General features: G+C 38.6%; 2 protein-coding genes across 5 annotated transcripts; both read left to right on the top strand.

The window, feature by feature from the left end:
* Window positions 1-2,106: 2,106 nt before the first annotated feature.
* Window positions 2,107-2,472, top strand: LOC133529628 (NADH dehydrogenase [ubiquinone] 1 beta subcomplex subunit 7-like). Its single transcript, XM_061867386.1, has one exon. It carries the CDS (start codon window positions 2,107-2,109, stop codon window positions 2,470-2,472), a length of 366 nt encoding a protein of 121 aa, XP_061723370.1.
* Window positions 2,473-2,479: 7 nt separating this feature from the next.
* On the top strand, window positions 2,480-22,548 carry LOC133516614 (multidrug resistance protein homolog 49-like). Of its 4 annotated transcripts, XM_061849630.1 has the most exons (27): window positions 2,480-2,684; window positions 3,302-3,458; window positions 4,953-4,995; window positions 6,062-6,258; window positions 7,042-7,186; window positions 7,996-8,096; window positions 8,453-8,624; window positions 8,705-8,829; window positions 9,240-9,438; window positions 9,517-9,741; window positions 10,941-11,127; window positions 13,382-13,524; window positions 13,631-13,839; window positions 14,556-14,650; window positions 14,743-14,922; window positions 15,128-15,249; window positions 17,389-17,529; window positions 17,624-17,806; window positions 17,901-18,104; window positions 18,202-18,331; window positions 18,417-18,612; window positions 18,759-18,921; window positions 19,118-19,312; window positions 21,212-21,421; window positions 21,519-21,665; window positions 21,911-22,019; window positions 22,325-22,548. In XM_061849630.1, exons 2-27 carry the CDS (start codon window positions 3,436-3,438, stop codon window positions 22,417-22,419), a joined length of 3,939 nt encoding a protein of 1,312 aa, XP_061705614.1. In that variant the 5' UTR covers window positions 2,480-2,684; window positions 3,302-3,435; the 3' UTR covers window positions 22,420-22,548. The 4 variants fall into 4 exon arrangements, with proteins under 4 accessions (XP_061705614.1, XP_061705618.1, XP_061705631.1 ...); XM_061849634.1 differs by lacking the exon at window positions 3,302-3,458; XM_061849647.1 differs by lacking the exons at window positions 2,480-2,684; window positions 3,302-3,458; window positions 4,953-4,995; window positions 6,062-6,258; window positions 7,042-7,186 and adding an exon at window positions 7,202-7,218.
* Window positions 22,549-22,894: the final 346 nt, after the last annotated feature.

Here is a 22,894-nt window from a genome sequence, read left to right on the forward strand (position 1 = left end):
TTTGAGAGTTTTTATTTCTTACCTTGGGTTAAAATCGAGGTGTCTGGATATTGAATATTCAGGCGGGAAAAAGAATACATAGAAAAAGTTTTACAGTGACAGGCAGGATAATAAATTACTAAAAACGATAAAAAAGGCGCTTCCGATAATTTCAGCCATTTCGAAGCATCCAGTTAGCTGTAAGATCCTACATCCGATTTCGGATCGGACAAGGTGAAAACGCTTTATCAGGGGGGGATTTAACAGATTTTCAATAGTTTCCGATAATATTATACACGTTTTTAATTTTATTAGAAATAATAATTTGTAAAAAACTAATTTGCAGTGATTCTAACTTATCCAGAGTATCTGAATATGTTTTAAAAGTAAGACTATAACAATCAAGAGCATATCCTAGTATGTCTTGGAGGATTTAACAATTGGAGACGCCATGTCAGATAAACGTCAGTCCACACAATACATATGACCATTGGCCGTGGTTTTCGACAGAGGGGTAAGCTCTTAAAGGTCACTCCAGTTGTTAAATCCTCTAAGTAGTATGTAGTCTATCTACCAACGTGAAGTAAACATTTTCAGGTGCCGATTGGCACTTTCTAACTAAGGGGGTACAATTTACCCATCAACATACCTATTTATACAAGCATGCTAGGTGGAACACTCAGAGAGAGAATCTGGCTTGCTGCGACTCATCAGGATATTAATATCTTCAGGGCTGTTCAATGTCGGAAAATCACCAGTGTGGTAAGGTAGAGACTTTGTAATATTCAAGTGAATTATCTATGAAATTGTACGTTTACTAACTGTTGCCCACGACTTAGTCCGCGTGGATTTATTTCCCGAAACACACCTTCAACTCCTTTTTAAGCCTATTCGGGGCAGGATTTTCAATAGCTTAATTTTTTTTTACTAATTTCAAGTAATTGTTCAAATCATTCCAGTTATAAACTTTCAACCCCCATTTAACCCTATTAGGGGGCGAATTTTCAAAAACGCCTAAATCACTTTTCTCTTATTTTATGAACATGTCTTATTACAAAGTTTCAAATTCCTAACTTTTTATAAACCTTTATCCCCAGACAATCTTTCATTCCCTTTTTAACCTCATTAGGGGATGAATTTTCAAAAACGCTGAAATTGTTTTCTTCTATTTTCATATAAAACCTTTTTGCGAAGCTTAAAGTTCCTAACCTAGCTAAAATTGTTCTCCATACAAATGTTCATACATTATTTAATCCCCTTAAGGAGACGAATTTCTAAAAACACTGAGAGCTTTTTTTTCTATTTTAATGTAATACCTTTTCTCGAAGTTTCAAGTTCCTAGACTTAAAAGAAAACTTGATCCCCATACAAACTTTCATCCCCTTTTTAATCCCCTTAGAGGATGAATTTCCAAAAAAGCTGAAATTATTTTTCTTATGTTTTAATATCATACATTTTCACGAAGATTCAAGTTCCTAGCTTAAAATGAAACTTGAACGCCATACAAATGTTCAACCCCTTTTTAACGCCCTTAGGATTTGAATTTTTAAATAGCTTTAGTGTGCAAATTTCAACTGGAGGATATGTTTTGACTGGCATGTACAGTGTGCACATCCAAGGCTTCAAAAATAAATGAGCATAGAAAGGTACATATGCTTCTATACAGTAATATAATAATATGTACACAAATCACCTGTCATATTAATCTGAGCAAGTCTCACAATAATATGTAAGCAACTGAAAACTGATAAATGTCTGTAGTAATATTTTTCAAAATTATTTAACCAAGTGAGAGTACACAAATACACACCTACGCAAAAGTTTTTTCAAATATTTTTATGTGAACACGTAAGTTCATATCTATGCTCATTACTTTTTGAAGCATTGGATATGCTCCTATATTTATGAACTCGATTGAACAGGTACATAACGACTGTAACGTCAACGAGAGTACCTAAGTATTTGTACGTACAGTTTTTATACACCTGTAGGGCCTCTTTCTATTAGTTTCTGAGACTGGCTGTTTTTTGACACTGGCTGTTTTTTGACACTAAATGTCAGGCAAAATTATACACACATGAACTTTACTGAATATATATTTACCTTAAGTTTGTAAAAGCCTAAAAAATGGGTCAGATATTGGGTTCATTTACTAGTAGGCATCTAGGCCTTGAACCAAACAGGCCGCCAGCGTTTGATCCAAAGGTTGGGTTCTCATACACAAGGAAGCCCCGCAAGATGGACAGAGAGGTGAAAGAGGAAGAGCTGGTGTCCGCCCGCATTCCCCCGAAGTTCCGGGACTACTGCGCAGACTACCTGCTGGACTACCAAGTGTGCCGACACATCAATTTTCCCCTAGTGTTTAAATGTCATCATGAAAAACACAATTACCTCAACTGTGAACAGCGAGATTATGTAATTAGGATGAAGGAATTTGAAAGAGAGAGAAGGTTAAGATGCAGAGAGAAAAGATTAAAAGAGAGTGCAAAATAATTACTTACGTACATTTAAATGTTAACTGTACACAAATAAACTTTAATTGTTCCTTGATTAGGTACTTTGATTTACAATTGTACTTGGAAGGACAAGCCGTCAATCACTGTAATTAATTGTTAATAGTAATAAATGAGGACGTTGTATGCGTAAAGAGTTAACAATGTGCTAAACGTGGAGCCATTCCAAAAACAGGCGTCGACTGGATGGTGGTAGGTATTCGTAGTTATTAGTTATAGCTATTGACTAATATTTCATGTGTAAAACAGTCATATATATCTAATGTGTTACCGGCTCGCGGTCATTTATTAAAATATATATTTACCTTAAGTTTGTGAAAGCCTTTGTAAAATATGACCCATTTGGTTCATTTACTAGCACCAGTACTACCTTGCACCAGTCCAGGCATCTAGGCCTTGAACTGAACCAAACAGGCGGCCGCAGCGTTTGATCCAAAGGTTGGGTTCACATACACAACCCAAAACGGCTGGACCGATCATATCGCTATAGTTTTCATTTAAAGTATTGATTAAACTTTTATTTTACAAATTTATTCATATTTTTCATATTTTTTGGACCCATTAACCCCAATCCACGGTACCTACTTGCCAAATTCAGACTTTCTAGTCCCAGCGGTTTGGGCTGTGCGTTGATTTAAGTCAGTCAGTCAGGTCTTTCACGTTTATATATATAGATTACTAACAATAAATACACTATCTAAGTTATTGAAAGGACACTCTTAATATTACATGTGTTCAATTACAATGACTCCTTCACTTGTTCGAAGTTTGTCTCATAAATTAAGCAGTTATTTGTTGTTCCCATTCAGTGTATAATAGATCGGCGATTCTTGATATTGTGCCACTTCCCGAGTGAGGCAACTGCGCGCGGTCCGTTTCTCAGCTCGCGTCCATGTGTACATGACAATTATTAATTATACAAATAGTGTAACTCTCCTCCGATATGGGAAATCAAAAAGATAAAAAGTAAGTGTCAATTAGCCACGCGATTATTATTGCCGCGCTTCTTTGCATGTTTTCATTTCCTCATCTTTAGTAACGTATATTTGTTTTCTTCACACTTGCTCGAAAAAGATCTTATTTCATGCAGGTGTGCTGAAGGACAACGGCCTATTTTGTCCCAGCGGGAGTTATGGATTGTGAAAAAAAGCTATAAGTCCCTGGGGAGTTATAGCTTTTTTTTTATTATATCACTTATTCATACAAACCAAGTATAGCATAAATGAGTTTTACTTTTAAAATACTAACATGTTAATTCAATATTTTTGTTTATGTTTAAAATTATTTAATTTGATTAATTTAACAGCCATTTATATAATTTTTACATAATTTTCAATCGTGGCTGAATGCCGACTACGTCGGTGGCAATGGCAAACAAGCATACGGCCCGCCTGATGGTAAGCAGTCTCCGTAGCCTATGTACAGTCAGTGTCAAATACTTTGTAGCAGTCAAAGTGGCCAAATAGTTCGGTACACCATACTAAATATATGGTGTACCGAACTATTTGGCTACTTTAGTTGCTACAAAGTATTTGACGCCGACTGTACGCCTGAAACTCCAGAGGAGTTACATGCGCGTTGCCGACCCTAAACCCGCCCCCCTTGTTGTTTTTAGTTGAGGTCTGTGTCTTCGATGCCTCACCTGCTAAGAAATTACAAAATGGCGGACGAATGTTCGATATGTCACCGTATTTAAGAATTGCGCTTAAAATTTCGTTTATTTCCAAGTGTGATGAAAAACATTGTGTGCAACTCCGGGGGTAATAATAATGCAAACTCGGGTCTTTAATTCCCTCCAGCCTCCGGCTGTTGGGAATTACCACCCTCGTATCCAAAATTTCACTTTCGCCCTCGTTGCACAATGTACAATGTCTACCTTTACTATTCAGCAATTTTATACTTATTTTTACTAGCGGCCCGCCCCGGCTTCGCACGAGTTACACAAAACCTTAACAAATTATATACCTAAACCTTCCTCTATTATCACTATTGATTAGGTGAACACCGCATCAAAATCCGTTCAGTAGTTTTTGAGTTTATCACGAACTTACATAAATACATACGCGCGGTGGCGCGGTGGACGACTTTGTTTTATAAGGTGTAATGATTTACATATGTAGGTAACATACTAGTAATTAAAAAATATAAAATTGCTGAACATGTAGGTATGATTATGATATTAACTGTTATTAATAAAATCAGCTGCACCTTAATAATACCTGTATAAGCTAGATAACTAAACAAATATTACCTTTCATTGCATTGGCGATACATTACAATTTACACACTGGATACAATTTCACCCTTTGCTCGGCTTTTTAGTATATATGGCTTTTGCGATATTGGTACGGTTCCGAGTATACATATTTAATTTTGAACCCAACTTACTCAACGGCGAACAATTTAAACGTTGATCTTTTGGAATAGGTACTGAAGTAAAATGCCTTCTTTTTATTGCAGAGAAAAAGAAAAAGAACCTCCTAAAGTTTCGTACCTTCAAATAGTAAGTAAAGTAATCATTATTGTTTTCTGCTCTATAATAAAAAAAAACATTACCATCCAAAAAACACGAAACAGCGTCATACCTACACGGTGGGCCCGAATAGATTCCGATGGCTTATTGGAGTAAAAAAGTTATAAGGACAAAAATGCAAACTTGCGAGACATTATTTATTTACCGAAATTAACAAATCATAAATCTCATATACAAATCAACGTAATCATTACGACAATCATTGTAAGTTGTCAATTGTCATTTGATTTCCATAAGCGAGGTGAAGCGATGTTAAAAAAAAATCCTTTATCTCCGTTCATTGCCGGTGTCACCCAAGGTTTTTAAAGTGTGTCCACTACATGGATGTGTCATTTATGGTACTTTATTTTTAAATTCATATTGCATATTACCTAACTTGACTTACACACCGTGTTTTTATTGAATTCAGTTAACTTCGGGTTATCGGTAAGTACGTTAAAGGAAACTAAATGGCATAGTTAATAATTTCATATATATATATTTTTTATTATTAAAAGTAATTAAATGTTGCATATACAGGCGCGGATACAAGGGGGGGGGCATAGGGGCAATGGCCCCCCCCTAAAACCCTGGCTCTCACATTACTAAATTGAGTAAATTTTATTTTCTGTGCAAAAATATATGATTTTCTCAAAATGGCCCCCCCCCCTAAGCCAAATCTTGTATCCGCGCCTGTGCATATAGCATTGTTGTAACGCGGCTATTACATTCAACTCAACCAAACAATTGAAAACTGTGACATATCAATCTCATTTCGAGCACCGATCGTCCGTGGTAGTATTTACGTTTAGTAGCAAATGTATGAACTTATACTAAACACTAATCAATATGTAAACAGGCCCTAAGGCAAGTACAGGCTCGTAAGGGCCTTATCAGATAAAAATAATTATTGTTATGTCCGAAATAGGGTTAATTACAATACCGGTGTCTTTGAGAAAGTTACTTAATTTAAGCTCAGGGATGCACCCTTGAAATTAACAAAATAATAAAAACACGGTGTATAAATACAAAAAAATGAAATAATGTTTGCTTGTAGTATCGTTACGCGACGTGTACAGAGAGAGCGGCGACAATATTGGGAGTGCTGCTGGGATTGTTGAGCGGCGGAGGCGTGTGCTTCATCCTGGTGCAGATCGGGGAGCTCAGCACAAGCTTCATTGAGCGCACTACCTACCAGGATCAGTACACCAGCTACATGCCGCTCATGATCGCCTTCGGAGGAGGCCTGAGATTGTAAGGCTTTTTGTATTTTTATACTTACCGTTCACAAACAAGCTCCGTCCGGCGATCCATCTAAGAGGCATTTACACCTGAGGGTATACTGCTACGTAATTTCGTTATTCTCCTCTCTATCGCTCTTGCTTCCAGTTCGCAGTACTTCCATAATTCCAATGACAATGCAATAAATAATAAATAAATATTATAGGACATCAATACACAAATTGAAAGTTCAATAAGGCTTGTGTTGAGGGTACTTAGACAACGATATATATAATATATAAATATTTATAAATACTTAAATACATAGAAAACACCCATGACTCAGGAACAAATATCCATGCTCATCACACGAATAAATGCCCTTACCAGGATTTGAACCCGGGACCATCGGCTTCGTAGGCAGGGTCACTACCCACTAGGCCAATGATATGCTAACATTTAGCTGATCTGATGATGCAGTCGGAAGGCAGCCAAAGGAACTCGTTCATGAAAGAGCACAAATATAGGCTCATTAGAAAGGTCTCGAGAAGTGCTTGATAGACATGAGAAGTATCAGGAATAATAGTGTGTATATTTTTTAAAGTAAGTTATTTTTCCTATAAAGGTTCATTATGGGCGCAGAATTCTTACTATGAAGTAAGTAACTAAACGAATTTGCTAATAGGTAGCGGATTTCGGTCGATCTTAGTCGGTGCCAAGAAACACTCAATTCAATCCCTTTTTTCGCGAGGAAGTAGTGTCACCTAGTCCCATTTATTGTATGCAGGTACATCAAATATTTATGTGTATTGTCAGGAAAAATGGATCTCCCAAACAGCATATGGACGCCCTAATTGACGATGCCAAGGCAATGGCTATAGGCACGTTTGTCTGCGTGATAGCATCGCTGGTGCTCGTCATCTCTTCGGTAGCGCTCATCAACTGGAGTGCATTGAGACAGGTACCTATAGGGCACCAACATAAAATGATATAGTAAGTAGCAACTTTAGAACACAGTTTTCTAAACTATTTTATATCTCAGGTACTAAATTGTACTACAACACTACACAGAATTGGGCAATCAAATTACCATTTAAATGTCTGGAATTTGAATTAATTACCTACTTAGGTAAGTTAATTAATCGTGCAAAAAGCTTATTAACTACTTTTCTTACCCAAAAGTTTTATAATAAAAAGGAATATCTAGGTGACATGTATGTGCCATTTAAATCTGTTAATACTATAATATATTAATAAATAATATTTAGATTGAAATGATTTCTGTTCTCAACTCGTACCCAATGAAATAACGAGTGTTAATTGTTTAGTGCATACAGCATACCAACAGTTGTATCTCGAATTTTATTGAAACGCTTACATTGATGTAATTGATGGCCTTGCTTTGGTTTGCCATGTCTATCTTCGAGTTTCGCTGACACAGAGACAAAATGATGAGGTGATATCTACCAATATAATATCGTAATGAAGATCTTCTGCAGCAGGTGATTCGTTGTATGGCAGTTGTATGGTGATTAATCATACCACATGGAAAGGTATTTTACACTTTAGCAAAATTGTACAAAGCATTAAAGTTTACGGCGACTTTTGAGGGTGTATACCCTTTTGTCCCCGCCGGGCACAGATAGGAATATTCGCTTCATATAAATGATTCCCATTTGTACCTGCCTCACGTATGGCGGCGGTTTCGAGACATTTGTGTAAGAATGACCTATATATATTGCTTAAGGCTAAACTTGTATGCACTTTCAGATCACACGAATTCGGAAGCTTTTCTTAGAGGCTGTTCTAAGACAGGATATGACATGGTTCGACACTGACACGGAATTCAACTTGGCTACCAAAATGTCAGAGTAAGTAAGTTGAAGTTTTAAAAGAATATTAGCAAGAACAACTTTGTACAAATCTAATTCTTAACTAAATAAGCTAAATCGTTTGGTGAATTTCCGTCCAGTAGTTCAAAGGACATCAACTTTGTCTAGCTGATGTAGGGACCTCAGCAACTTCCCCAAGTTGTATCAAGTCAAAACTTGATCGTTTTGCTAAAGGCGGGATACCACCAGTGTGCGGTACTGTGCGGTATGGCACAAGAATTTCTTGTACCGCACTGTCCCGCCTTTATGTCAGTGCAAGAACATGGTACTTTAACCCGGTGAAGCTGTTTTTTATAAATATTATAAATTCATAGTCGTGAGAAATATTTTTTCAGGAACATGATGAAATTAAAAGATGGAATTGGAGAAAAAGTAGCTGTTGTTTCTAATCTTATCGGCACGGCTATTATTTGTATCTGCCAAGCGTTCCCACTTGGTTGGGAATTAGCGCTCGCCTGTATCTCAGTAGTACCTTTTTCTGTCGCAGCGTCCGTCATTTTATCTAACGTAAGTACTTACAGCGCTTTACTAAGTATAGTACATAAACGTGCTTTACACTAAATAATTAAATTATAATGTTATTGCAGTACCAAACAAAGTCTTCAGTCCGTGAAATGAATTCCTATAGTCAAGCTGGAAAACAAGCTGAAGAAGTATTGAAATCTGTGAGAACTATTGTTGCTTTCGGTGGTGAAAATAGGGAAGTCGACAGGTAGGTTTCTGGAAGTACCTCTTCTTAGAGGTGATCGATCTGGGCGGCTAAGAAGATGCATTATAGTATTTTTCAAACAGCACGGGCACATCAACTAGGAGGTGTCATCTCCATACAGTTTAAAACCTTAAAATTCGAAGTCTCGTAAAGTTTTATTGAAATAACATATGTCACCATACCCATGCTGTTTGAAAAACACTTTAGAACACAATTATATTTTATCTCTTCTTTATTCAGTGTGGAATCTTTTTATTTGCCGTCTCGATACGTTCATAGTGGAAAGGAGGCGTCGCACTGGTTGGAAACTCATCTGGCTCAGATCGTTTCATAATTAATTATATGTACTTATAAATAACAATATACATACTTCATGGGTACCGGCTGCCCTTTAATTCGAATGAAACTCCCAGGTACAGGAAGTTGTTGGAACCGGCGGAGCGGTACGGACGCAAGCGCGGGCTGTACACGGGACTGGGCACTGGCTTCAATTGGGTGCTCTCGTACTCGCTCAATGCCATCGGTCTATCCTACGGCACTCGTTTGGTGCTTCAAGACCTGCTTATTGCTGACCCTGATAAAAGGCGATACGCAGTTGGAGAAATTTTCAGTGTAAGTACAAAATCAGAACATAATTACTGACACCAAATGAGCTAGCTATCCTTGCTATATTATTGCTGTTTTCTTCAGATCCTCTTCAGTATTTACATGGCCACGCAGTCCATAACCTTCTGCGTGCCTCATGGAGAGTCATTCTCGGCAGCGAGGGCCGCAGCTGCCAGCGTATTCGAACTGATAGAAAGAAAACCGAAAATTAATAGCATGAGCAAAGAAGGCGCTCAACCAAGAAGAGTGATTGGTGACATCTCTTTTGAAGATGTTTGTTTTAACTACCCCTCGCGTCCCGACGTCGCGGTACGTATCTGCCATGTACTTAAAAATTCTACAATATTATACTAGTACCTGGGCGACCGAGCATGGAGCTCGGTTATAACTATTTATTGTAATATGGTGGTGTATAGGTGATAATCTTATGTACATTTTTTTACTACATTAAACTTGTCTAAAACATATAAAATAAAAAAGTTAGTCACCGGGCGAGATTCGAACCCGTAACACTCGTTTAGCAGTCCGCGTCTTAACCCGCTGGACCAGACGGACAGTGGCCGGCAACACGAAATTAGCGACCATATTCTGCGACGAAAGAAAAACGCATGAAAACTCGAAAACACGCGTTTTCCCAAACATAAGACTAATCTAGATCGATTGTTTACCCCCAAAAACCCCCATATACCAAATTTCAGCAAAATCGTTAGAGCCGTTTCTGAGATCCCGGAAATATATATACATATATATATACAAGAATTGCTCGTTTAAAGGTATAAGATTTATAATTACTTATTATGTATAATTACTTGTTATGGAAAACTATCGCAAAGTCCAAGTTATCACAAGCATAATTATTGTATTATATATTATTTTATTCAACATAAGCGTTTTGAATGGGGTGAAAATTTAAATATGTAGTAATTAATCGTACGTAAGAAATTACTTATCGTTTGTTAACTAAACGATAAGTAATTTCTAAAAAGATTGGTTTTCGCATTACAGTGTTTTGTTTTGTATGATAAGATTCATAAATCATTTATTTGCTTGAAAAGGGTACAGTTACAGATGTTCACATTTGTTGTTGTCCTCCTTTTTCAGCTGTCTACAACCAGCATGAGCATGCAAACAATACATTTGTATGAGCAAGAATATTAGAAACATGCCTACTGATATACTATTACACTTATTATTAATCTTTGCCCATTTACAAAAATAAACTACATAAGTCGAATTATATTTTCATAATAATTAATATAGAATCATAGCATTACTAATATTATATATATTATTGTTATATTTAATTCCTTTTATTTATTTCTTTATTTCATAATACAGATATTTATTGTTATATTATATTTATTTTAAATTGGTTTACCTAAGGAGTCAATAAAACAAATAATCTTAAATTGTCAATATAGTGGTTCATTACTTTCACCTGTCTTGTATGGGCCATTTGTGCAGGGCCTTTTTAAATTTATTCGTTTACAATGATAACTTTTGACCAGGTTTTGAAAGACTTTTCTCTACACATCAAACGAGGAGAGTGCGTGGCACTGGTCGGGTCCTCCGGCTGCGGCAAGTCCACTATACTGCAGCTGCTGCAGAGGCTGTACGACGTGCACTCCGGCTCGGTCAAGCTTGATGGCAGAGATGTCAGAACACTGAACATAGGCTGGCTCCGGTCTTGTTTAGGTACCTCTTCAAAAAAAAGTTTCATTTATCTCTTAATGAAATACGTTTTATTTCTTGGAGCATGAGAAAGAAAGATAAAACGCACAAAATGGAGTAATATATCATTAGATCGGTATTGATAGCTAAACTAGACAGCACTAACTTCATTTTCGTGAAGAAGTCTTGCTAATTAGAAAGAGACGAATAAAAAGAATGATAAATAGGTAAATTGAATCACACACACACACACACACAGGTTAAATAAAATCACCAAAAATTGCGTGCGTCGAGAATTTCATGTCTTGTTTACTGCTTTTTTTTTTCCTCTCTGTACTGTGATGTGCTGATGTGATATGTTATGCTAATATTCTTGTTTAAGTAGGGTCAACCTCGGCTGACGCTTTTCTTAACATAGTCTTCAAACATATCAGTTGCTAGCGCACAGAAGAGAAGAAGAGAGTATTCTGCAAGATTCATTCCTATCGGGCCGAACAGTCATGTCACTAAAAAGTTTCGCGCTTCGGGTACGTTTCTTGAAGGTCAGAATCCAAATCCTTGACAAAATGTTTTGCTTAACAAACTAAACGAAGAAGACAAATTGCAAAATTTGAAATACCTACTCGTCGTTAACGAGTTCCGTTCTGTACCCCTAGTGTAACTTTGATCGACATCATAACGTGACGAACGCGTTTGCGTTAAGTCTCATTTTGTATAGGATTTTGAGGTTCCAAAACGTCCCGCTTGGCGCGCTCTTTCGAAATCCAATACAAAATGAGACTAAACGCAAACGCGTACGTCACGTTTGGAAATCGAATTTATTTACACTAGGGGTACTGGTCTTGAATGTAAATGGTTGGTTTGTCGATGAAAATACAAAGATCGCTATAACTACATATGTATGCCTATAAGATTTGAGGAGTTCCCTCAAGTCCTCATGGATCCTACTCGTATCGTCAGGATTGTACTCTTAAACAAAAATAAATTTTTTTAATGGTTCATGAATGACGGATTACTGAGGTAAAAACATAAAAACCAAAAAACCTTAGATATAGGAATACTAACGTAGATAATAAGATAATTAGCTATTGTACTAACCTTGTTATTTGAAATAAATGATTAATAATAAAATGATAATTATAAAAAAGCGGCCAAGTGCGAGTCGGACTCGCCCATGAAGGGTTCCGTACCATTTATGACGTATTAAAAAAAACTACTTACTAGATCTCGTTCAAACCAATTTTCGATGGAAGTTTGCATGGTAATGTGTATCATATATTTTTTTAGATTTTTCATTCTCTTATTTTAGAACTTACGGGGGGGGGGGGGGACACATTTTACCACTTTGCAAGTGTCTCTCGTGCAAACTATTCAGTTTAGAAAAAAATGATATTAGAAACCTCAATATCGTTTTTGAAGACCTATCCATAGATACCCCACACGTATGGGTTTGATGAAAAAAGATTTTTTGAGTTTCAGTTCTAAGTATGGGGAACCCCCAAAATTAATTGTCTTAATGCGGTTCATAGAATACATCTACTTACCAAGTTTGAACAGTACCTATAGCTCTTATAGTTTCGGAAAAAAGTGGCTGTGACATAAACGGAAAGACAGACGGACATGACGAATCTATAAGGGTTCCGTTTTTTGCCATTTGGCTACGGAACCCTAAAAACGGTGGATTGTTAACCCCCTCCTTTTTACAAGTCAGTTAAAAAGGCTCGTGATTCAAATTTTGTAAAGGTGGGATGTTGCAGGAAGAGCTTTAGTTAGTAGTAAACAACAAGAATTTTTTTTGAAAAGCTTTCGGAGTCCAAGTATTTTAATTCAGTACAAGTTGTTTATTTAGTCACCTGCAATAATTTACGAGCTGAATATACTGAGTATAGGTCATATTGAGCAACTTTTACTAGGTATGAGTTAATCCCAAAACCGCGAAACTCTCCATAGAAAATGTCAAGGTCGAATGGCCAAAATGTATGAAACAGCCAATTTTTTTCGCGACACCTACAGTAAAACAGTTGATTTAAGGAATTATAAAGAATTTTATTAAATGTTATGTATTACATTGCAACTTAACTGTATTATGTTTGAAAATAAGTGGAATATTCTCATGGGTTACCTGAATTTTTTGCATTACAAATTTATTTCAGTTTTATACGAGACAAGTTTTTAGGCATTATAAAGTATATTGAACCACTTTTCTAAGTTTGTTAATTAATTCCACAAAAACTTGAATTCGCCAAATTAACTGCAGGTACTAACGATCACTTCGCAGGTGTCGTAGGTCAAGAACCTGTGTTATTCCGCGGAACTATACATGATAACATAGCCATAGGCTACCCAGAAGCAACGAGGGAGGAAGTTATTAAAGCTGCTACAATGGCGTATGCACACGACTTTATCGTTAACCTGCACGAGGTAAGTCTATATATAGACTTAGGTACTTACCTATCAAAAGAATTTTGATAATTCGATAGAAATCGAAAGCGAACCGTTCATGTATTAATTTAATTCACATTTAAAGGGCTACGACACTGTGATAGGAGAACGAGGTGCGTTGCTCTCAGGTGGCCAAAAGCAGCGTATCGCAATAGCGCGATCGCTGCTGCGTGAACCGGCAGTTCTTCTTCTGGACGAGGCTACCTCTGCTTTGGATCCGCACTCGGAAAAGCAAGTCCAAGTAGCCTTGGACAGCGCTAGCGTTGGAAGAACTACGATTGTTGTGTCACATAGGTATGTTTACTGTTTTTAGTGTGCGAGTAAAGTTAATTTACTGTGCCCCCGCCAAAACAAGCAAAGCGAAGCGCAAGGGCACTAGGTACCTATCTTTTCTCGAAGCGCTTCGTCGTAATTTTGAACCCTCATAACTTGGGTTTGGGTTATATCACTTATATCAATAGTAGACTTATAAAGCATAAAAAAAATCCAAATGCATAGCTCTCATACTTTAGATTTTATTCATGTCTAAAAAAACTCCGATTACGTCACTGACTCACTCACTCACTGATGATTATCAAAACCCTTGGGGTAGGTACTTCATGAAGTTCTAGGAAGCTGAAATTTGGTATATAGTATTAATACACAAACAACAACAAAAATTCAAAAACTTGATATTTTTTGCTCCTAAGAGGTTGAAAAGGGGCATGAAAATTCGTACCTATAGGGAATCAACAACCGCTGAACCAATTTAGTAGAAATTTGGTATGTAGATAGTTTTTGTTATGGGGATTTACACCCATGTGACGGTAGCGAAACGGCCAAGCCATATATTTTGACTAAGGTTTAGAGTTTGTGAAATTAGGCCTTGTAGAGTTAGAAACTTGGCTCTACAAGAGATCTGATAACTTTTTGGTAGTGCGAGCCTTATGGTTTCGGCTTGGTAACATTTTACATGAAAATGTTTTTGATGGGATATTTTCTTCTAAATTAGGTATTTTTGTGATATTCAGATTATCAACTATTGTGAACGCTGATCGAATTATATGCATGGACCAAGGGGCGATTGTTGAAAATGGCACTCACGAAGAGCTGATGAAGGCCAAAGGTAAATGATTTCTTGTAAAAATGTCCTTACCGATTGAAAAAAAACTAGAAAAAAAAGCTAGAACAATGATGAAACATTATGCATGTTTACAGGTTTCTATCATAAGTTGGTAACAACCGGAAAGGAAGTAAAGGACCCTGATGTAATCGATACCTTACCGGAGGAAGTAGATGAAACGGGCGATGCAGACGAAGTAGCGGCTCTTGCTCCGCGTGTAGATGTAAAGAGAAAGTCTAATAGGAGGATTCACAGACACCACTCAATGAAAAAAGGTACCATCAGCCACCAGGCCACCATCAACACACACCACCACACCACACCACACCACACACCACACCACACCACAGGCTTACCATCAGGCGGGCCGTATGCTTGTTTGCCACCGACGTAGTATAAAAAAGGTACAGTGATGTTAAAAAATTATCCCTTTAATTCCGTACTCCAGACGTACTTAAAAATGTGGCTATAATATTTCAGACTCGCATGATTGGATGACTCCTCGAGGCTCTATAAGTTCTGTGATATCCACTGGATTACAAAACTTTGTTTACAACTCCGATATCGTTGAAAGTGACGAGGAAAAGGATGACGACGACGAAGTAAGTTCAAACCAAACAATAAGTATCACAGCGTATTATTACGGCGAAACGAACAAGGTTGTCACAAATATCTGAACTCTGTAGCTATAAGTATTATTTTTATGTATCTTTCTTCTTAAGTATTATTCCTTTATTTCTCTTTCTTCTTAGGATTATGTTTTTTACAATATGGATATAAAAGTAAAATATAAAAATACATTAAAAAATACTATACAAAACACATACAAACATATTGTAAAAAACCTAACCTAGTGTGCCGCCAGCAGCGGGGCAGGGCCCAAGCTGCCAGTGGTCATGGCCGCAGAGAGAGGAACCGCCGGACTATCCGCGCCGTGTCCAAGATCACCGCCTTCTGCATCTGACCCTTGATCCAACCACCTAACGAGAGTCTCTCAAGGTGCTGGTCGAGACTCTTCGCTATGAGACCGTTCGCTGAAACGACTATCGGGACAATGATCGCCGAATCAACATCCCACATGGCGGTTATCTCGTGAGCCAAGTCTAGGTACTTACTGGACTTGTCCTTCTCGGCTTTCACGAGATTCTCATCATGGGGGATGGTGATGTCGACGAGCACGGCCCGGCGTTGCGATCGATCTATTATCACGATGTCAGGCTTATTGGCTACAATAGTCCTAAGTGCAATACATTGGCTACAATGTACACATATTGGCTACAATAGGGTGAGTACTTGTAGTACGGTACTTCGCGGTCCACAAGGCCGTATAGAAGAGCAAGTTGCTGGTGAATAATCCTGGCTACGAGATTATGTCTGTGCCAGTAGGTACTCGCGGTTAGCAAGATGAGAACAACCGGAAATGATATGCTTGAGTGACTCTCTGGGACGGCGGCATGCCCGACAAATGTCGACCGTACCGTCCTTCAGGATATATTTCCGATAGTTGTTCGTCATCATCTAATTAAGTATTATTATTATTATTATATCTCCTTGGATTTCACGGGCCTATAAATCCCGGTCTTTTGATAGGCTTGCGTGGGGATATAGATCCAACACGTAGAGGCCTCTTGGGGAGCTTTAATGTCATGTAGAACGCCTGCTGGAACCCGTTCACAGGCGCAACAATAGACACCCATGAACCGGTCGCAACAGGCATTGGGACTATTGTAGTAAAGTGAACAGTATAACGGTCTATGGATTGAAGTTTAGGAGGACAATGAGACTTGGTTATTGCAAAGACGTCCGGACACCTGCCATAACAATGTTTTCACTAGTTATCGAGGCAGGCGGTGACTCGCCGCCCACTAGATGGGCCCCTGAAAATGCCGTCGTGAAGACGACCAGGAGCAACACCGGTGTGAGCGGCTCAGGGGTGTCGAGAGGTGTACGCCGCTTTCTACCCAGTGGCTGATAACAGCCACTGTGCCAACTTGCGTCTTATGCAAGTCTTATTATTATTCTCTTTATTCATTTAATATCTTAGATTAGGATTTTTTATAATATGGATATAAAAGTAAAATATAAAAACACTTACAAAACAATACAAAAGATATAAACACATTATAAAAAAACCTAACCTAGGGTGCCGCCAGCAGCGGGGCAAGGCCCAAGCTGCCGGTGGTCAGGGCCGCAGAGAGAGGAACCGCCGGACTATCCGCGCCGTGCTCAAGATCACCGCCTTCTGCATCTGACCCTTGATCCAACCACCTAGCGAGAGTCTCTCAAGGTGTTGTTCGAGACTCTTCGCTATGAGACCGTTCGCTGAAACGACTATCGGGACAATGATCGTCGAATCAACATCCCACATGGCGGTTATCTCATGAGCCAAGTCTAGGTACTTACTGGATTTGTCCTTGTCGGCTTTCACGAGGTTCTCGTCATGGGGGATGGTGATGTCGACGAGCACGGCCCGGCGTTGCGATCGATTTATTATCACGATGTCAGGTTTATTGGCTACAATAGTCCTGTCAGTGATAATAGATCGATCCCAATAGAGCGTGGCTCGACCATTTTTATTATTATTATTATTGTAAAGGCGCTAGACTGCTTGTCTAAAATTTTCAGTACTTGTTTATATGTACAGATACTTTTGATTCAATCAATCAAATTGATTGCGACTTATTGAAATTACTTAGATACTTAGCTGAAGTTGTACTTGTTATTTTAAATTATTTTTGCAGAAACTCAAACCGGTGAGCGATTGGGAGCTGATGAAATTGAATGCGCCAGAATGGCCATACCTGGCAGCCGGAGCTTTGGCCGCATTTTTGCAAGGTGCTTGCTTTCCTGTTTTCGCTCTTCTATTTGGATTAGCAAGCGGGGTACGGACCAAATCTATTTCTGTAGAACATTTTTTTCAGTTTCATTAATAATAACTTAGGTACCTAACTTAATGGTAGTAAATTTTACACGCAGATTTTCGTTTCAAAAAATCATGACATGATAAGATACGAAGCGGACTTTTATTCGGGCATGTTCATCGTGGTAGCCGCCATTGCTGGAATATCCATGTGTCTGCAGAGCGTCACCTTTACAAATGCTGGCTTAAAAATGACCACGAGATTACGGCATCAATACTTCAGTAGTCTACTTAACCAAGTGAGTCTGTATATCTAGCTGCTAGTATTAATAAGACACTATAAACAACAGTCTGTAACGTGTAATTGTAAATTTGTACATACTGTTCTTTCAGGATATTGGCTATTTTGATAAAGATTCGAACACTGTAGGCTCGCTCTGTTCTCGTTTAACTGGCGACGCAGCAGCAGTTCAGGGCGCTACGGGCCTCAGGATTGGTCTCATCCTGCAGGGTCTGAGTTCCGTGCTAGTCGGCTTCATCATGGCCATTTGCTACAACTGGAAGTTGACCCTTGTAGGGTCGGTTTTCTTACCGCTGGTGAGTACAATGTGATACGACACAATTTTGAAATAAGTGACAGACTTATTTGATTGAATTTGCAAGTTTAATCTTTTACCGTTGTTATTAAATGCAGATGGTTGGAAGCATCTGGTTAGAGGGGATTGTTTCCCAGCAGTCTCAAGAAAATGAAACAGCAGCCCTGGAATTAGCAACATCAATAGCTACTGAAGCCATTATTAGTATTAAAACTGTTCAGAGTTTAGGTAAAGAACATAATACTTGTCTATGGGACAAAATATCTTATACGTTGAGATCCTCCTTATAACAATCAACGTCGCCAATTTGCAGGTGTCGAATCCAAATTTTTAGGGAAGTTCAACAAAGAATTAAAGGCATCATGTGTTGCTGTCGCCAAGAAGTCACGCTGGCGTGGCTTAGTGCTTGGGCTGGGATTATACGTACCATTTCTGTCGTACTGTAGCGCGACGGTATACGGCGCCACTCTCGTTGCGACGGACAATGTACCTTACCAATATGTGTTTTTGTAAGTATTTCGCTGATATCCTAGCTGTAAGTAAATCACTTCAGCTTAACTAACCTATATGTTCACTTAAGAATATAATGAAATGGTGATAATAATGTTACATAAATTAAATAATTCAGGAATGACGTTACATGATATTGTTACAGAGTTACGGAAGCCTTAATGTACGGCGCGTACATGCTCGGCCAGTCATTGGTGTATGCTCCAAGCTTCAACTCGGCTAAAGCAAGTGGAGCCCGCGTCTTGGCCGTCATCAATAGGGAGCCGAAGGTCGTAACAGCAAATGAGCTAAAGGACAAAAAAGATTGGGTATGATTTTCTTTAACGGGATGCTGTAAATTCCATTTAGAATTCAGTAGTAGGTAATTTAAGCCACGCAGCAGTGGCGGGCATATATAACTAGTTACTAACCCGTTTACCTATTTAACGACATTTGTGCACCTTAACGAACTTTTATGACTTTTGGAGCGCCATCTGCTCTGAGCCTTGATTGTCATTTTTTAAGGTATCTACCGGACAATTCAGCTTCAAAGATGTAGAGTTCAGTTACCCGACGCGGCCACACATACGCGTGCTAAAGGGGTTGGACCTGCAGGTGGAGGCGGGCAAGACGGTGGCGCTGGTGGGCTCCTCGGGTTGCGGCAAATCCACCGTGCTGCAAATGTTGCAGCGCTTTTACGATCCTGACTCTGGCAATATTGTAAGTAGATCAACCGACACAGAACGGTGCTGCTGGAGATTGGAATTTAATCAGATGTATTTTCATAACGCACCTATTGTTGAGCGATTTTCCACCGTTCGGAACTTGTTGGGCTTAATCAGTTATATTACAGTTATAACACGAAGAAAGTTTGAGAAACAAGCAAGCTTACCAAGTACTTATAATTATCCCTTTCCATAAAAAAGGTTTTGCAGCTTCTTGGCGTTATGTTTATTATTTACCTAGGGTGAAGTCACCAAAAGATGAAGAGTTCAGCGACTACCCCAACTTTACATTTTTTTTTTACATATGTTGGAACTTATTTGTATCAACTTTTATTTTTTAATATGATTCAGCATATAATCTAGATTAGAATTAATTATTCTAAATGCTCATATTGTAATTCAGTATTTTTATAAAAAATAACATATGGAAAAATAGGGCAATTTGCCCTGCAGATCAACACGGTGCTCTATCTCTGAACGTTTTGACCCCAAAAGATGAACCTGTATAAAACTAAAATCAAGTACCCTAATATTTAACGACATGATGCCAATAGATTAACTAGTATAGATAGAGTGTAACTTTGCCCCTTTTGTTAAATTCTGCCCACTGAGCAATTATAATCGGTAGCGAAAAAAGTGGTCTATAAAATCTCAGTTTAAATTCTTTGTGCTATAGAGAGGATTTTTTGTGCCACAGAAAAAAAGGTCTCATACATGATGGATATTTAGCCACTTAACATAGACTCTTGCTCATCCGAGCTCAATTAATACTTTTCCACTATATTTTAAATATTCGAAATTTGAAACATTGCTCCTTAGAAATAAAATGCCCCAGGTAGAAATTTGCTCCAAGAAAATATGATCCTCTAGTAAAGTGTTGAAAATGCTACCCAAAACATGAACGAACAAATTACTTGGTTCAAGTTTTGGACACGGTATTGAAGAAATTCATGTATTGTAATTGATCCCAAAAGATGAACTAACTAATTATCACAGCTCATCTTTTAGGGATACGATTTTTTGTTGAACAGCCCATACTAAAATAAACCTCGAAATAACTGGGTTAAATAAAAGAAAGCTTCGTTTATCTTTTAGTAAAAAAATCATCAACTAGTCAATTTAAAATATAAATTATGCACATACCTTTTCTATTACATTTTATACAAGCCTTTGAAAAAACAAGACCTTGCCCGAAAGTTGACCGCCGTTCATTTATTGGCTTAAGCATACAATATTGGAACCATAACTTGAACTGCAAATATTTTAATAAAATAAGATAAAATATGCAATACTTGATAGCGAAAACGTTAGAGGAATTAGTCTAGAATCTTTTCTGTGTAAAATCATGTAAGTAGATGCATAATTCAATTTTATACGCAATTATATACTTCGAAGCGCTAATCTTATTAGATCTCCATTCAAATGGCGATTTTGGTGTGGACCACGCATTTTACGACCGCTCTCAGCCACACGCACAGCACAATTGTCTGGGAGTTTAAATGTCACCCTCGGCAATGTGTTGCCGCGTTAGGAAAAATTACCCTCAGGTGCGTAAAATAATGCACGATTTAATTACTTACATCGATTTTAAAGTCAATTGTTCATCTTTTGGGGGCCGGTCATCTTTTGGTTCCACTACCCTACGTACTTAACATATTTTTCCGTTATCACTTATAACATATCATTAGTCTGATTGCGAATAATACCTTAATTTTTGTCATACAAATGTCGAAAAAGTTCCGCAAATACTCCAAAAAGCTGTTGCAGCTTTAGTATGAAAATGTATCTGCAACCGCAACCACTACCATATATCAGTTTCGTGACTTGTGTTCTCGTTCTGTATCATCATAATGCCATCCGGAACTTTGATTGACATTGAAACTTATCCTTTTAGGAAATAGATGGGCGAGATATTCGGAACCAGTTGACATTGCCACGCCTTCGGAAGCAACTGGGCGTGGTGCAGCAGGAGCCGGTGCTCTTCGACCGCACGCTTGGCGAAAACATTGCCTACGGAGACAACAGTAGAAAGGTCACGACGATGGAAATCGTAGCCGCTGCTAAAGCTGCCAATATTCATAGTTTCATCGTTTCACTACCCAAGGTACGTAACGGCTAGAGCTAAGTGCGAAGCTTATTTACACGATTAAGGTGTGTTTTGTACGTCGAATGCTCTATTACAGTGTACAACGTATTGACAGGGCTATGACACTAACCTGGGGGCGAGCGGCGCTCAGCTGTCGGGAGGACAGAAGCAGCGCGTGTGTATCGCACGCGCGCTCATCCGCACCCCGCGCCTGTTGCTACTGGACGAGGCCACATCCGCTCTCGACGCCAACAGCGAACGGGTAATGTCACGGCTAGACGCCGACCACGCTGACACTGCACAGGCTCGGCAATAACAATGCATACATGTCGCCATGCTTGACGTAGCACTTTGAATGAACAATTAGCGTGGACTCTACGAACAAATCCAGAAGCTATGGCCGGATGGCGATTACGCAGATGCAGCAAGCATGTTTGGTTGTACTTTAAGTTTTTTCAAGAGTTGTTTGTCTTGGGATGGAATTACATACAAAATATTTTATTCCAGGCTGTGTCGGAAGCACTGGAAAAGGCAGCCAAAGGACGAACATGTATTACAATCGCTCACCGGCTCTCAACTATTAAGGACGCCAATCTCATCTGCGTCATTGACAAAGGTACGAGTAGGTACTACGTACCCATAAAATACCTACCAAAGAATCAAACGATTCCCAAAAAAATATACCCAAGTATCTAGGCTTATGCTATTTTATATTTTTTCGTTTGTGCGGTCAAGTCAGCTGCAGAGAGAGGTGACCCCCCCGCTCGCGAATAGATCTCTATGCGGGGGGTGGGGGGGTTGTCACCTCTCTCTGCAGCTGACTGTAATGCAAGCATGGGTCATAGGTATGCCATTGATGATTAATCACGTATCCAAGTTATTAAGAACTTTACAGTTCTAGTAACATTATTTTTTGCACAGGTAAAATCGTGGAAAAAGGCACCCACGCGGAACTGGTGGCTCTGCAGGGTCACTACTATCGCATGTGCAAGGGACAACACGTGGCCCTCAACTAATAGCGCCTTCACGTGACGAGACGAGTGCTCACTCCATACATAGATATAAACCCATTTATAATAAGTTGTAACGTGCTTTGTGAATACTTATTTCTAATAACTTTATCAAATAAAATTCTATCTAGCCAAGGTATCTCGCACAACTTACCGCTAAAGCTCAACTTGGCAATTCTCCGCCACATTCCTTCTTCTTACATCCAACCACTACCACCGACGTGGGAAACTACATTCGAAACCTAATAGATGACAGTGCGGCGGGCCTTGAAAAAAAGTTCAAAAGTATATAGTAGCTCCTCTCACCCACATCTTTAACCTAAGCCTCTCAACTGGGGTATTTCCGGAAATTTGGAAAATCGCAGCAGTTTGCCCTATATACAAAAGCGGCGATAAGCGCTCCCCTGTCAACTATAGGCCTCTTCTAAGTACTTTCTCAAAGCTGCTTGAAAAAATAGTTAATCAACAGCTAGTTAACTAC

The sequence above is a fragment of the Cydia pomonella genome, chromosome 1 (genome assembly GCF_033807575.1).
Source record: "Cydia pomonella isolate Wapato2018A chromosome 1, ilCydPomo1, whole genome shotgun sequence".
Classification (NCBI taxonomy): domain Eukaryota; kingdom Metazoa; phylum Arthropoda; class Insecta; order Lepidoptera; family Tortricidae; genus Cydia; species Cydia pomonella.

Excerpts from the sequence above, each read along its gene's own strand:
- LOC133529628 (XM_061867386.1), top strand. The coding sequence starts at position 2,107 with ATGGGTCAGATATTGGGTTCATTTACTAGTAGGCATCTAGGCCTTGAA.
- LOC133516614 (XM_061849630.1), top strand. The coding sequence starts at position 3,436 with ATGGGAAATCAAAAAGATAAAAA. Across the intron at positions 14,651-14,742 it reads AGAGCTGATGAAGGCCAAAG|GTTTCTATCATAAGTTGGTA; the intron begins GTAAATGATTTC and ends GCATGTTTACAG. Across the intron at positions 18,105-18,201 it reads GGTCGGTTTTCTTACCGCTG|ATGGTTGGAAGCATCTGGTT; the intron begins GTGAGTACAATG and ends TATTAAATGCAG.